Source organism: Salminus brasiliensis, chromosome 9 (assembly GCF_030463535.1).
Source record: "Salminus brasiliensis chromosome 9, fSalBra1.hap2, whole genome shotgun sequence".
NCBI lineage: Eukaryota > Metazoa > Chordata > Actinopteri > Characiformes > Bryconidae > Salminus > Salminus brasiliensis.
The window spans coordinates 24,913,497-24,926,962 of NC_132886.1; the positions used below are offsets into that span (position 1 = coordinate 24,913,497).

Below are 13,466 nucleotides of genomic sequence, written 5' to 3' on the forward strand. Positions count from 1 at the left end.
ATTTTCATGATGTTAATTAGTGGCTGTTTGCTTTCATTCATTAATTACTTTAGCAATTTCGTCTGAATCATGCTGTTAATGCAAATCAGTTTTCAGTTATCCCAATTTTTTCACTCCTCTCACTTAAAATCAGATAAAGATTTACTATGGTGCCCCCAGTATTAGTCCTAGTGTTTTTACTTCTACAGTACTATAAGTACTATCACTACTACTGTTTCTACTACTATTATACTACTACTGCTATTACTGCTCCTTCTACTATAGTGCTATCACACTACTACTATTACCACTACTATTACTGCTACTACTGTTATTACTGCTATTACACTACTACTACATTTAAATTTACGGCATTTAGCTGACACTCTTATCCAGAGCAACTTACAAGATTACTCGTATAGAGGTGGGCCAATGTAGTGTGAGGAATCTTGCCCAAGGTAAGCCCAGTATTCCACATGGTGTGGTAGCTCACTGGCAGGTAGTGGTGTTATCTGTTGCGCCACACCAACCACATTGTACTACTACTACAATTACTTCTATTACCACTATTGCTGCTATTACAACAGTACTATTACTACTATTATTACTGCCACTACTACTACTATTATTATTACTAATAATAAAACTGAAACTGCCACTATTACTAGTAGTAAATGGTGGTGGTAGTAGTAGTTATAATAGAAATTATAATAATAATTGTATATATTTGTATTATAATAGTAATAACTGCTACTAATACTACTAACACTTATACATCCAGTAGTACTACTAATAGCACTGCTCTCGCCCTCTCTGCCGGTCTGTCTCTCTCTCCCTCTCTTTCTCTCTCTCTCTCTCTCTCTCTCTCTCTCTCTCTCTCTCTCTCTCTCTCTCTCTCACCGCTTCATCGCAGTCAGGTCTAATATGATGAAAACACCTTACACTTCATGCCTTTTGGGAAATTTCCTTCTAATCCATTTGAAGTCTGTTTTAATCGGCTGCAGGAGGCTGGGCATCTGCTGGTTAAAAATCCCAGTCTGTGTCATTTACTGGGATTAGTTCTAGATGTGTTGGGAGTGGGGGTTGTGCTCACTCTCCTCAAAATGTATGTATGTTTACTTGAGCATGTCAGAAGACAGGAAAGCACCATTCAAGTGGACGGACCTCTGAAATTCCTCATTGTAATTTGCAGAGGTGAAAATGGTGATCATAGTTTATTGTGGTTAAAGCTGTTAAATATCAATACGTCTTGTTTTATTTCTGTTTTGCTACGTCATGCAGAAAAGGAAGTCCAATTCTGAGATTCTAATGGTGAGAGGTTTAGGGTGAAGGTATAGGTCCTGTAGCGCCCCTCTTAGATACTAAGTCAGTGTGTGTAATTTTCCCATAGCGAGAAGGAATAAATATATTTGAATGTATTTATTCCAGTGTATTAACATGAAGGTAAAAGGTAAATTGATGGGTTTTCGGGAGATCTCAACCACTAATCTCAACTCAATTTATCTCAACCCATTAGATCTGATTTCTTTTCTTTATTTATTGTTGTTGAACAGGTTCAATGCAAGAGTGTCATTCAACTGGTACTGGATAGATATTGTTGAGAGTTGTCATTTTAGAAATACTTAGTTTGACCCCAAAGGAAATAGCTGCATTATGATACATTAGGAAATACATCTGAAAAAAATGGAAACTGTTTTGTACATTGTGTTAAAAAGTTAATGATTATTGTACCAATAGAAATGCTCCAAAATGACATGTTCAAAATGATTTATAAAATGTAAAATTATTCATGTAAATGCATGTATTTATATAGTTATATCTCTTAGTCTCTTAGCTTGCAAGTTGTCATTGGGTTAAGCTTAAATCATTCCATTATGTATGATATGGGACAATTATTTGTTACTGTTGAGTGTTAACCAGAGTTGGGATTGTTGTTCTTTTAATTCCAGCCTCCATGAGCAGTTCTAAAAATACGCTTAGTAAGAGATAATCACTTAAAGAAGCTGAGTGTTCATCAGTGGGGTGCCACCCTTTTTTCTGGAATGATTAACCTCATTTGAACTATAAAGGAAAAAGGAGGCTGGGAGAACAGGGGCATGTTGTATCCAGAATACGGAAATTATTTTTCAAGTGATTAATGAGTTCTTTGCTTCCTTCAGGAAATAGCTTCGGAATAGCTTACAAGAACATGTCCTCTGTTGTTAATTTCCTTTTGCAGATTCCATCTTGTTTTCTTCAGAGACGTTTGATGCGTTTTGGTGTGCTTAACTTTATTTTTTTCTCTTTTCAGACCTAGTTAAACATCTGTCATGCATGTGACACCAAACATGTGGTGCTATTGCTAAACTGTGTCCAAGATAAATGAATGAGGATATCTATTTGGCAGCTTTTGCCAGTTGTGAAATGAAATCGCGTATGTAGTCAGTCTTCATAAACCCAGTGTTGCACTGCTCCTGTGTGCAACAGCCCCACATGTTGTACATTTTCAGAATGGATCTCACCATTTTCCTGTTCCTTCACTGGTCAGCTCTGCCTGTCTTGTTTCTGTCCCTTCCCCCTTATAGATCAACAACAAAGCCAACGTAGTCACCAGCCCAAAAGAGCCCGCCCCCTCTCCTGCTCTGGTACTCTCTGTCTGTCTTTCTGTCTGTCTGTCTATCATTTCTCATCACTGGAATGTTTCTTTTCATATGTCCTGTGCTGCTTTTTTTGACTTGAGCCTTAATTTCTCATGTTAAATTGCTACTCATAATAAAGTAATAAGGAATGTATGTGTTGAATGTGTTTCAAATAATTCTTATTTTATTTCCTGTATCTGCATTTTAGCTACTACTGCATGCTCTGTTAGACCTTTACCAATATTAATTTTGTGTATAAGTATGTAACTAGTATTTTTTTCACAAGTTATTACACTATTGTAGCACTCATATAGCCACTGTCATGCAAAAAACTTGCCAACATTCACTTTTGCAAACATTTTTGTGTTGACAATATCATGATAAATGGACCAATAGAAATGCTACAAAATTACTTGTAATAAAATATTTTTGTGTTGACTTCAACTGGAAATTCCTCTCCTGTGAATTGTCTATTTTTTGCAGATTTTTGCATGACAGTGACATTATATGAACTCTGGATAAAATAACTTAAATAATTAGTAGTTGGTGAATTCCTGAATTTTATGACTTGTACTTTGTTTTTGTATCATATGTGGTCATCAAAGTGCACATTTTAGTTTTTCCCATAATTCCACAACTTCCCACAAGTGTTTGCTACTGTGGTACCTTTTACTGTTGCGGTTAAAACCCTTTCATTGCCCACAGAAGCTAATGAGAAATATGTTTTGTGTTCCCTGACTCAAGTCATGAACTGTGGTTTCTATAGGATAGCGAACTGTTTTGATTATTTTGCCTCATGTGATGCTTTTTTTTTCTGTAGCAGTGGAAAAGTTCTTAGTGTTTTTATTAGGGATGCACAATGATATCGGAATTGTATTGGTATTAGTTGCTTTAAAAAACATTTGGCATGGCGATTGAAAGATGTTTGGATTTGTTTGGTATTTTGGATGTGTTTGTTTTGCTTCAGAAGAGCTGTATTAAAATATAAACATTTTTATTCACTTTGCTACGGTTTTGTTGAGTATCTTAAGTGACAATTAGTCAACAAACCCTCCACATTACATAAACTGTTCTGCTCATTTTAGAGCAAAATTTCAATTGATTTGCTGAATTTTACAAAATTTATAATTTTATACATTTTATAAATTTTAAATGTATTATTTTTTATTATATTATTTTATTAAAATAAAATGAACATAGAATTGTGCCACAAGATTCATACACACCTCTTCTTGAGTTGTTTTTTTAACAAACAGTTTAAATTAACCAAGTCAAAAGTAACTGTGCATGAGCGGAGATGTGTTTTGTCAACATTTAAGGGTTGCCAAAAATAAGTATACTTATGTATGTACATAAAAACATATCTGCATCGGACCACAACTCCCATATCGGTGCATCCCTAGTTCTTAGTGTGTAATCTATTATTTGTATGAATAAGCCTGAGATAAGTCTTTTCTGTGAGTTGAGTGTGAAATGAACTGTGCAGTTCTGTTCATGTTGGTGGGTTTTTGCTGTACAGTTTTACTGTTAGTGTGGATTAATGTGGAGGTGTTATAACTGCTTTGTGTGTTGCTGCGTTTTTCCATCATTTAATATTCAGTAAAAACTCTGTATTTTTTGTAATGCAACCTCTAACTGCAGAACTAACAATCAAGAATACAAATGTTTATATTTCTTCACTTTTTAATGTTTCTCAGGTCTTGATCTGTAGTTGGTTAAGATTGTTTTAGCATGTCTTAAGTAACTAGAGTCCTTGACATTTCTCACTAGAGTTCCCCTTTACCATTTACCCTAATCCGATTAGATTATAATTGCACCTGCATTCCTCATCATTCCTGTCACAGTGTCTAAACCATTGGAATCTCTCTTTTTTTTCCTAAAGTCCACCAAGCATGTTTGGGAAAATAACCTTTATAAGTCCCACTGTAGAGAAATTAATTGAATTTCCAATTAATTAAAAAGATCTGGGCTGAAAATTCAGGCTATTGAAGTTTAAGGGGTTAAATTGTTTGTTGAACTTTTGGGTGACAGTTTGTCCAAACTTTAAAATAAAGCAATGCTTGGTGATCTTTAAGCTTTACCTTTCTATGAACCGAAATGCAACTCTTAAGTTTTTCCACTTCACTCTTTTCCTCTTTTTCTCCATACCTCTTGATCAGGAGCCTCAAACTACTGTTATCCACAATCCAACTGATGGAAACAAGGTATTAAGTATATAAATGGGAGTGCTCGGGGATGCTCAAGCGTGGAGCTCACTACAGTTGACAAGTTCAATAGTAGCTTGGGACTATATTTGCACCATTGTGGAGTGAGATTTTTTTTATTCTGATTTCCAAAGAAATCAGTAAGGTTGTCTTATTGTAAGCTAATAATTTGGAATAAGAGATGTAATCACAAAATGCAGTACTACCCAAAGAAGCTATGCATGCATTTGACATGAAATAGTGGTGGTTGTGTATGTCGTTCTTTTTTCTTATGTGGTAGAAGCAAGACTAGCGCTTATGGTCCTGCATGCTTTATGCTTTTTGCACATTTAGAATTAATGCATGGGGTGTATATTTTGTGGCATGCATCATGGGAAGTACTAACAACATTTTGAGAAAGTGTAGAAGGGTCTAAAAGGAGTTGGGAGCTAATTAAAGCTAAGTGAAAAAGCTTCAGGTAAATGTTTTTAGGCTGACAATTTCTTCCTCATAACAAAAAGGGAAATGTAAATAGGATTAGCAAATATATATTTGCAAAACTTTATCCTTTAATGCACTACTTCTCAAACCAGTCCCCTCTGACAATACACATTTTTTTGCTCTAACTCTGCTTCCAACATACGGAGAATACAGTGAAAATATGGGCCATCTAAGAGCCCCTAAGGATTGGTTTTAGAACCACTGCTTTAAAAGGCCTGTGAATTGATCCTTACTGTGTCTCTCTCTGTAAATCCTCACATTGCTGTCCAGTATCCTGTTCACTTAGAGGCGAACAAACTAACTTTAGCTTTTTTTCCCTCATTTTCAGGAATCCTCAGAGAGTGCCAACACCACCATAGAGGATGAGGATGTGAAAGGTACAGTAGAAATGCAGAGCTGAAGTGGTACAGTAGACTGAAATCATGTGGACACAAATCCAGAGAACCTGTTTTTAGCTGTGGTTATAAAAAGGCAGAATTGTGATCAGTTCAGTTAGCGTAGCGAATGTTGCGAATGTTTAGTAGTGTTGTTAGGAACTGTAGTTTTCAGTGTTTAGTGCAATTTCAGGTTTCAGTTAGACAATAGAAGGTGGGGGCTTGCAGCTGTCAGTACGTAATGTAACTCAAACGATAATTATGAAGTTTGAGTCAGATAACTTTTAATAAATATATAAATAATTAATATAAGTATAAGTGGAATATAAGTGGAACATTCTGTGTTCTAGTGTTTCAATCTACCTAATAGTTAATATTGAATATTAAGGAATTATTATGTGACAAGTGGTTCAAACGTTTTATTGGTAGTGTAGGGCTGCACGGTATATCGTTTGTTCATTTTTATCGCAGTGTTAACCTGTACAAAGTACATAGCACAGAAGGGTACATTATGAAAGTGAGCCAGTCACAGATTTTGATCTCCCTTTTTGCTGATTGCTTTGTAGATCAACTTATCTTTAACTAACATTCCCCTATATTAAATGAAATTTTACTGAATTCTAAAGTAAATCAAATTCATCATAACTGCAACCCTAAACCTAAACCTAAACTGCTTGATTGTTATTTTGTCCTTTCCTATTAAAACACACTGGTTTGCCTTGTGACAGTGATGTTTATTTATCTGTGAGCATGACAAACTCAAATGAGTGTTTCTGAGAGTGTTTGATACTGATGAATCAAAGTTGTCATGTAATATAACAAAATGGTCAAAATAATGCAGACCGATCTTTAACCATGTCGCAGCTGCTCTTCTCTGCAATATGCATTACAATATTGTTTCATTACAATGAAAAAATATCAATTTGTAGCACTACATTCTCAATAAGATCAGTGAAGGTCTATTGTGCAGTGCCACAGTGATGCATAAATCCTGAACATATCAAATTAAGTGGCTATATCCTTCCAAGGCTGTTGTCAGACAGTCTTTTTAAGCAGACTTTCACTGTCCTGCTGCTTTCTGCTAATACATCGTTCTCTGTCTGTCTTTATCTCATTTTGCACTTTCCTGTTGGAGATCTATTGCTTTTTACTTCTGCTATTATTGGCATCATTATAAGATGCTATGAAATAAATCACCCCGAGCAGTGTATGTGCGTCTGTATTGGAGAAAGAACCAGAGAGAGCAAGGGGGGTTCAGAGAGCCTTAATCTTAGTCTAGTCATTAGTGAACTGTCTGCTCTGTTTGGCAGCCAGCAAAAACAGGATCATTTGCTATCGCCAAACCCTACCCGTATCAGCCTCTTCCTTTCACAGTGGGTATAAAAAGAGAAAGGGCTTTATCTTTCCTCTGTCTTTGACAAACAGTCAAGGGTTTGATTTTAGTCAGTAAAATGATTCTCGTCTTAGTCGCTTACATGCATGTGTGTCACTGAGAGACTGCCAGATTTGTTACAGAATTGATAAGTAGTGTGTAGTCTTAAGAAACAGGAGGTGTTGGGTTCTCTGATGTCTATTATTGGGTATGTTCACAGCAGGTAAAAGTGGCCCAATTTTTTTATATATGTGAGACATATATGTTTTAATATGTGAGACAGGCGTTTTATCTGTGTGACAGTGTGAATGGCGAGAAACACACAATACCAGACATTTTCAATTCAGATTTGGACCTCTTTCATATGTGGCGTTGAAATCTGACATATATTCAGTTAGGCCGAAAGTCCAGCAAGAACAGGTTCTGGGAGGTGATGTGTTACAGGCAGGAAAAATGGACAAGCTGAGCCAGTTTGGCAAGAGCAAAATTGTAGTGGCTAGATGACTGGATCAGAGCATTTCTAAAACATCAGGCGGCATAAATGAACCATGTGGTTATACTTCTAATGTGTTATGAAATTAGAAAGCAAGCTATATGAACAGTTAATATAAGGTTAGATCTATCCAAGGGAAACGCTTTCCTGCCAGTATACTAGCACATTTACCAACTTGCAATCTAGCCATGTAAACAGAAAACAAAAAGTTATATTTAAGGTACTTAACCTGACTCTATAGCTTAATGTGTTTATATAGAGATTATACAAGTTCATGCTAACATATTAGCAAAGTAACCAGCAAGCAAACTAGCCATGTTAACAGGGAACATATACATTCTGTCATAGCATTATCACTGCTGACAGGTGAACTGAAAAACATTGATTATCTTAATCTACTGTTATACATTCTATACATTAGGCAGCAAGTGAATAGTCAGTTCTTAAGGGTTATGTGTTAAAAGCATTAAAAGAACTTTGACATGGGCCAAACTGTGATGACTACACACCTGGAGGGTTCTTCTGGTTTGCAGTGATCAGTACCTACCAAAAGTGCAAATGCAATTAAACATTAAAGCAATGACAGGGTCATGGGCACCTAAGACTCATTGATGCAATCCGTGGTGGCCCCACCTCACAACCTACAGGTCTTAAAGACTCTTGGTGCCAGATACCACAGTACGCCTTCAGAGGTCTTTTGGAGTTCATGCCTCAAATATTTAGATCTGTTGTGGCGGCACAAGAGGGGGACCTAGTTAATATTCTGCATTACCAGTGGTACTAATGTTATGGCCGATCAGTGTATATATGTCACCAAACTCTACTATGTGTAATCCTGTTTAAAAGCGCTGTACAATTTGTACAAACATGCAAGCCAAACTGGCTTGTCTCTTCACTGAAATGCTGACTGTCATCCTATGCCAGTAACGACAGATTATGCAGTCTGTGTGTCTGCAGTTTTTACATCTCAAAGTAAAGGACACAAACAGAAAGCAATTTGAAAGCAACAACTGGAAAGCAACCATTAATCACACACAGATGCTGCAAAAGCTGTGATAAGGATGGTCATTTTAGGAATCAGAGTATGCAAATGAGACCACAAGTAAAGCTCCTTTTTTCTTTTTCGATCTTCACACTTCTTTTACCATGTTTTTCCTGTGCTTTACGTTTTTCCGTTGTTTTCAGTGGGACCTCTGGAAACAACCTCTACATCAGTTCATTCCACTCATTCAACCCTTTTGTCTTTTTGTTTTCTTCTCTTCCTTCCATTGTTTCCTTGCCATCTCATACCCTCATCCTTATCCCATGTACAAATGCTCCCATAAACCTTTAACCACCACCACGTACCATCGCCTCCTCCATGACCCGCTGCTCACTCGCCTGACTAGCGCGCCGCCTGCAGATTGCTTCTAGAATGTATCAGCAGAGGCACTCTCGCTCTCGCTCTTCCTCCTCCTCCTCCTCCACTTGTTCCTCCTCCTTTTGGTACCTCCCTAAAGAATGGCCAGGAGCAGAGGCATGCTGTAACTACACGCTCAAACTGCTCCTGGCCGTTTACTTGTTTGTCTTCCTCTCCGCCTTGCTGGCGTTTCTCTACGTCAATTCAGCAGTCCGTTGTGGCCAGAGCCTTAACCCAAAGCCCGCTCTCAAAAGGCCTCAGCCACTCCAGAGCCACATCGCCATCCAGTGTAAGTGTCAGAAGGGAGAGAGGAAGTGAATTCAAGCTAAGCTATTCCATTCTGTGCCTGTCGAGAGCTTAGACAAGCATTACAGAATACTGTTGAATGTTCATTGAGCCGAGTGTGCTTAGATTTTCCAGTTTAAAAAGCTACTCTACTGAGCTGGACTGGGTTTTAGGTGCTTTGGAAAAATGTGGGCGGAGCTTAGATAGATCAACTGTGAGCCACTATCATTGGGAGGCCATTGGTTTAATTCCTGGTGATGCCACAGCCATCCATCGGCATTTGGCTACGTTCACACAGCAGGTAAAGTGGCCCAAATCCAATTTTCTCACCAAATCCAAATATCCAACATTCATCTGAACAGTTCACGCTCCTAAACTGACACGCATGTTTCACCTCACGCGCTCGTCCAGAGGTAAACTAGCAAAATGGAGTCACCAGTATCAGCCGCTTTTTGACATGGACACTTCCTGTTGATGTTAATGTGCAGTGGAGGCCAACTGCAAAGTTGAAAGCAAATTCTTACCAAAGCGAGGAGCTAAGAGGGGGCAATGATTTTAATGATGGGTCTCTGTGGGGTCACGGCAGCTACTTCACTATATGAGAATGTCTAGATCCGATATGCACTTTCTAATTTAGTTTGAACAAAGACATCACCCCCAATATATATGAGGTCTGGTACCTCACTATCCCGGCCCCTGCAAACCTCCTTCACTCCTCAGCCTGCATTTATGACGAATGTCGGGTTGGATTGAAGTAAAAGTCTCCTGAATTCCGATCTGGCTGTTCAATGCCGCGTGGCCCAAATTGGAACTGAAAATATCAGATTCAGTGTTTTTTGCCGTTCACACTGCCGCACTGCTAAACATATCTGTGTTTGAGAATTTCCCCACTGCGGGACTAATAAAGGACGATCTTATCTTATCTTACATATGATGAAAAAGATGGGAATTGGGCCACTTTTACTCTTTTCACAGTTTTACTGTGTGTGAGCGTAGCCTTAGTGTTCTTCTCCGAGCGTGTTCAGCTGTTGACACAACGTTAGCTGCAGTTGCTTGGCTTCATGTGACTCGGAGGAAGCACATGCTAGCCTTAACCCTCACATCGTGTGATGGGGGAGTGCCTTGAGAAAGCACAAGGTTGAGTGGGAATTGGAAATGTGTAAATATTGGAGTGATAATAATTGGGTTCAAATTAAAGATGGGTTAAAAAAATGAACAAACTTCAAAGGGTGTCTGCTGATGCAGCGTACTGCTTTTAAAAGATTGAGTTTTATTTCCCCCCTATTTACATTAAATAAACATTACCTTTATTAAATAAGTCTCTGAACTGGGTGTGAACTGGCATCAACTATGAATGCCACATTTTTTTGCTTGTTACAGCAGATTGCTACTCAAGACAATGCACACAGAGCATCAAATCACAATATAAACCAAGAGTCAGAATCTCACTGAGGGTATTTGTGTTTGCTTGAGTGCCAAGTGTCTGTCCACAGTGTTGTCTGCTACTGCTCTCTTGTGGAGGATGCTGGAATTGCACCACAGAAACTGCCAGAATCGCTTAGTAGTCTTACGATAAACTTAGTAATCTGTTGTGTTTGAGAGTATCATGGCTGTTAGTGTGTGTCTGTGTTTAATATGAGACTTATTTTTTGTCAGGGGAGCTTTTTTTGCAGCACTCATCTTAGGGCTGGGGAATATGATGATATTTTATCGTATCCTGGTAAATTTTGTTATCGTGATACACAGTATGCTTTCATTACAAACAGTGGCATTAGTCTGATTTAACATTTTCAATATATATCTCTACTCAGCATGGGAAAATATTTGAATAGTTTTTTTTTAAGAATCAGTGGCTACTGATGCATTTTGTCTGTGATCATGTATATTGTAGTTAATATCATATATCGTGAAAATGTCTTAAAATGTCGCAATATTTTTGTATTTTTTTACCATATCGCCCACCCCAAACTCATCCTCCTGCTCATTAAAGCATCTTCATTGGTGTCAAGAGCAAGTTTTACCAGGAGAAAGATTTGGCAGTTTTAACAAAGTGTTAACCAGTGTAGCATTTACAGTGTTTACCCTTAATAGTGACTTCCTCAAACTCAATCTGCTTAGTGTCTGATATGTTTAGTTACTGTACTGATGATTTTTTGAATCCCACGTTAAACCCCCTTAGCAATTTATATAATGACTTTCTGTCTTTTCAATTGCTTTTAATGTTTTTTGTTTTTGTAAACTAGTAAGGTTTTGGTAATTTTCAGTAGTTGTTCTACATGAATTAGTACTAATGCTGATGACTTCCAGCAAGAATTTCCACTTAGACTAAGTGGTCTTCACATCTTGAGTTTTGGAAGACACCATAAGGCATGCATTAATTAGACTGAACCGCTGTAGATGTGTGGTTGCATACATTTGCATGCTTATTTAAACCATGATTTCATAACCTCGCTCTAGGTTAGCGAGGTTATTCTTGGCTCTTTGGCTCATTAACCTTTGGATGTTTGTCACAGCCGCCTGTTTCATGTTAATGCTAACCTCCGTGAGCACGTCCATTAAGTTGAAGCCTCTTTCATACTGTCCTCAGAGGCGACCTAATGATGGTCCAGTGAAAACTGTGTAGCCACAAGTCCCTAAACTCCTCTAAAAGCACTAACTAAACTAAATGTCATGTGGCACTCTGGGGAAGCAGGAGCATGGTACTTTGGCTTACCTTTATTTGTATGTTTTCTCCTCATGAGGCCTTTTCCTGTTTTCTCTTTACAGCGAGGAAGCAGGAGATAATAAAAGTGACTGAGCAGCTGATCGAGGCCATTAACAATGGGGACTTTGAAGCTTATACGTGAGTCTTGAAAGCCATCTTTGAAAGCACTGATACTGCAACTGTCCGTTTGTGTGTTAAAACACCTCATGTCCTCTGATTAACTTACAGGAAGATTTGTGACCCTGCGCTGACCTCTTTTGAACCTGAGGCTTTGGGGAATCTGGTGGAGGGGACGGATTTCCACAGGTTCTACTTTGAGAACTGTAAGCCATCACTAGACTGTTCCCCTCTTGCACAAAGTGAAATGTCTAAAGGTACAAGTGATAGGAGGTTTAGTTCATATCTTATTTAACATAAATAGCACAGTATCATAGTAGCCACCCAGAACTAAACCCACATGTCATTGTTTCCTGACAGTATTATAGTGAATATTGTAAACGCTTGAAAAACACATACATCCAGAAAGTATCCAGACCCCCCCTTTTTATGCAGTGCACCCACTGTGACAAATTCTTTTCGACTACAATACTCATTAAATTGCATAATGTCCATAGAAAAAAATTGCCAATTGAATGATGCACTCTGGAGCAGCCACATATAAGCCTAAGGTCATCTTTCCCAATGGTAAGCGTTGGCTAGAGGGCTATAAAGCCCCTACATCACTGGGCTATGGAGTAGTGCCACTAGAGCAGTGGACTGATAAAGCTCCATTCAGTACTTGATGTGTTGGGGTGGTGTTTATGATTCAGGACCTGACCTTCCCAATGCTCTGGTGGCTACATGCAATCAAATCATCACAGTAGTGTTAGCCACAAAGTAAGGACAATCTCCTTATTAAGGCATTTGATTTCAGAAGAAATTAATGCCCTGGTGGCTGCAAACATTCAGTGTAGATACAAATCTTGTTTGTAATGGTCGGCCTGATGATCACTCACCATCTCTCACCATGTCTCTCCCTTCAGCTCTCTCCAAAAGCCACAGGCGTACCGTCCATACAATCCTGTTGAACCCTCACGTGCACCTGATTGGAGAGGACGCTGCCTGCATAGCCTATATCAGGCTTACCCAGTACATAGATGCCAACAACATGCCTCGTACCATGCAGTCAGAGGAGACCCGTGTGTGGCATCGCCGCGACAGCAAGTGGCAGAACATTCACTTCCATCGCTCTGGATCACCAACTGTGCCCACCAAGTGAGTTCTGTATGTCATCGCTGTCACATATATGTCGTCACTGTCAAAATGCCACGATGAATGGACCAATAGAAATGCTCCAAAATTGGGACCTGCATTTTTTTATACATTGACTTTCATTAAAAGTTAAGAAAGATTTTGGAGATATAAGGTCTTGATCAGACAGTGACAGTATGTGTGTCAGTGTGATGGATTTTGTGAGGAATACTTCAGCTTTTTTTTATTACCTAATCTCTAATGCCACGTTGATTCCCCTAGTAATCCCTAGTTGTTTCTCTCTACCTGGAAAAGTACAAACACCAGT

General features: G+C 38.4%; 1 protein-coding gene across 13 annotated transcripts in view; it reads left to right on the plus strand.

Annotated features, from left to right (window-relative positions):
- The window catches only part of camk2d1 (calcium/calmodulin-dependent protein kinase (CaM kinase) II delta 1), a 91,248-nt gene that overhangs the window by 73,396 nt on the left and 4,386 nt on the right, over positions 1-13,466 (plus strand). For 3 of the 13 annotated variants that reach the window (XM_072687973.1, XM_072687975.1, XM_072687974.1), the window contains 6 exons: positions 2,544-2,603; positions 4,757-4,804; positions 5,610-5,658; positions 11,971-12,046; positions 12,137-12,282; positions 12,931-13,162. In XM_072687973.1, coding sequence (XP_072544074.1) covers positions 2,544-2,603; positions 4,757-4,804; positions 5,610-5,658; positions 11,971-12,046; positions 12,137-12,282; positions 12,931-13,162 — 611 coding nt within the window. Of the gene's footprint in view, positions 1-2,543; positions 2,604-4,756; positions 4,805-5,609; positions 5,659-11,970; positions 12,047-12,136; positions 12,283-12,930; positions 13,167-13,466 lie in introns of those variants that run through there. The other 10 variants (XM_072687979.1, XM_072687980.1, XM_072687985.1 and 7 more) reach the window with 8 other exon arrangements.